The sequence below is a fragment of the Gekko japonicus genome, unplaced genomic scaffold, assembly GCF_001447785.1.
Source record: "Gekko japonicus isolate JY-2015 unplaced genomic scaffold, Gekko_japonicus_V1.1 scaffold5346, whole genome shotgun sequence".
Taxonomy (NCBI): domain Eukaryota; kingdom Metazoa; phylum Chordata; class Lepidosauria; order Squamata; family Gekkonidae; genus Gekko; species Gekko japonicus.
This window is the reverse complement of record NW_015176143.1, coordinates 7,455-9,459: the sequence shown is the minus strand read 5'-3', so window position 1 is coordinate 9,459 and position 2,005 is coordinate 7,455. Positions and strand designations below refer to the sequence as shown.

General features: G+C 67.5%; 1 protein-coding gene across 2 annotated transcripts; it reads right to left on the bottom strand.

Moving 5' to 3' along the window:
- Window positions 1-436: 436 nt before the first annotated feature.
- NEUROD2 (neuronal differentiation 2) lies at window positions 437-1,603 on the bottom strand. Of its 2 annotated transcripts, XM_015426791.1 has the most exons (2): window positions 607-1,603; window positions 437-558 (listed from the first exon to the last, which is right to left on the bottom strand). In XM_015426791.1, exons 1-2 carry the CDS (start codon window positions 1,601-1,603, stop codon window positions 437-439), a joined length of 1,119 nt encoding a protein of 372 aa, XP_015282277.1. The 2 variants fall into 2 exon arrangements, with proteins under 2 accessions (XP_015282277.1, XP_015282276.1); XM_015426790.1 differs by having other exon boundaries at window positions 437-1,603.
- Between the last annotated feature and the right edge of the window lie 402 nt (window positions 1,604-2,005).

The window sequence follows — 2,005 nt, the reverse complement described above, 5'->3', positions numbered from 1 at the left end:
ATCGTCGGCTTCAAACCGACTCAGTCCCTCCCGAATCCATCGGGCCTTGCCGGGATTCAAGTCCCTAAGCTTCGGCTGAAGCGGCTTGCGGATCGGGCTTCTCCCTCCGTTTTCAGCACATGGACCTCCGGCTCAACTAGTTGGCAAATCGGAACGGCTAATTATTCCCTATCTGTGGGGTGGGGGTGGGGGAGTGGCCCACCCTTGAAGCCTGGCGACCCTTGGAAGGAGGCGGGTGGGGGGGTCACAGAAGGCCGAGGGTCGTTCCCCCCCAATCAATCAACCCTCCCCTTCCTAACGCAACCCCCCCAACCTACAGGTGGTCTTTTTGTCCGGCGTGGACCCCAAGGGGGGGGCGCGGGCGGGGCGCCCCAGGCGGGATCGGCGTCCGGGGCGGGGGGCGTCTCCGCCGCGAGGGAGGGGGTCGGTCAAGGCGTCAATTGTGGAAAAAGGCGTTCAGCTCCTCGTACATGGGGCCCCGGTCGTGGTGGAGGTGCATCTCGTAAGGCAAAACGTTCTCGGAGTGGACGCCCCCTCCACCTCCGCCGCCCCCTCCGCCTCCGCCGCCGCCGCCCCCTCCGCGCATGGCGGCGGCGGACCCCCCGAAGACGAGGTTGTGGGCGGCGGCGGCGGCGGGGGGCGGTCGGGCGGCGGGCAGGGCGGCGTAGTGCATAGAGTAGTGGTAGTTCTTCTCGGGGTCTGGGGAGGAGTCCTGCTTGAGGGAGAAGTTGCCGTTGACGCAGAGGGGCGGCGGGGGGCTGAGGGGCCCGTCGTACTCGGAGCTGTTGTAGTCGGGCGAGGCGTTCCCGTAGAGGGACTCGTAGGCGGCGGCGGCGGCGGCGGCGGCGCAGTAGGCGTGGGCGCGGAGGCCGTGGGAGCTGGCCATGGTGCTGGAGGCGCACTGCGCGCCCGAGAGCCGCGCGCAGGGGTAGGGGTAGGGGTGGACGGCGAAGGGCGAGCCGGGCCCGTGGTAGCGGCCGGCCTCCGGGCCCTGCTCGGTGAGGAAGTTCCGGGAGTTGAGCTGGAGGCAGCCGGCCACCAGGTTGGTGGTGGGCTGCGAGAGGCCCTTGCAGAGGGTCTGCACGTAGGAGACCAGGTCCGGCCGCTTGCCCGAGCGCAGGATCTCCGACAGCGCCCAGATGTAGTTCTTGGCCAGGCGCAGCGTCTCGATCTTGGACAGCTTCTGCGTCTTGGAGTAGCAGGGCACCACCTTGCGCAGGTTGTCCAGGGCGGCGTTCAGGTCGTGCATGCGGTTCCGCTCGCGGGCGTTGGCCTTCTGGCGCCGCAGCTTGGAGCGCTCCAGGCGCGCCTTGGTCATCTTGCGCTTCTTGGGGCCCCGCTTCTTGGGCCGGTCGCCCTCCGCCTCCTCCAGGCCTTCCTCCTCCTCCTCCTCCTCGTCGTCGTCCCCGCCCAAGTCGTTCTCCTCCTTCACCTCCCCCAGGGAGCCCTCGGCCTGGTCGTCCAGCGGGCAGCCCTTGGCCTTGCGCTCCTCCTTGTCGCTCCGCTCATCGTCGTCGTCGTCGTCGTCGCAGTCGTCCGCCCAGCTGGAGAACTTCTGGACCTCGGGGAGCAGGCTGGGCTCGCTGAAGAGCCGCGTCAACATGGTGGCTGGAGAAGGGGGACGGGGGGAGGGACCGTCACACACCAGGGGGGAGGGGGAGGGAGGGAGGCAGGGGGACAAGAAAGAAGGGCTCAGTTTGGCTCCGGAACATCCCCGCCTCCCCCCCCAGTCCCGCCTCCCTCGCTTCCCAGCTCTGCACTCCGGGCACGTCGGTCGTCGCGTGACCCGCACCCATCCGGACGGGCCCAGCAGATCTAAGCGGGAGGTGGGAACCGCCGAAGCGCCTGCCGGTCTTTCCTGCCCATTCCAGCAGAGTCTGGACCAGCTCCTTCCAACCCCCAACTATAACCACCACCACCACAACCACCACAAAAATGTTGTATTTAGATTTAGATTTAGATACACGTTCAAAAAAACCCAACACAACCTCCCCCGCCGCAACTG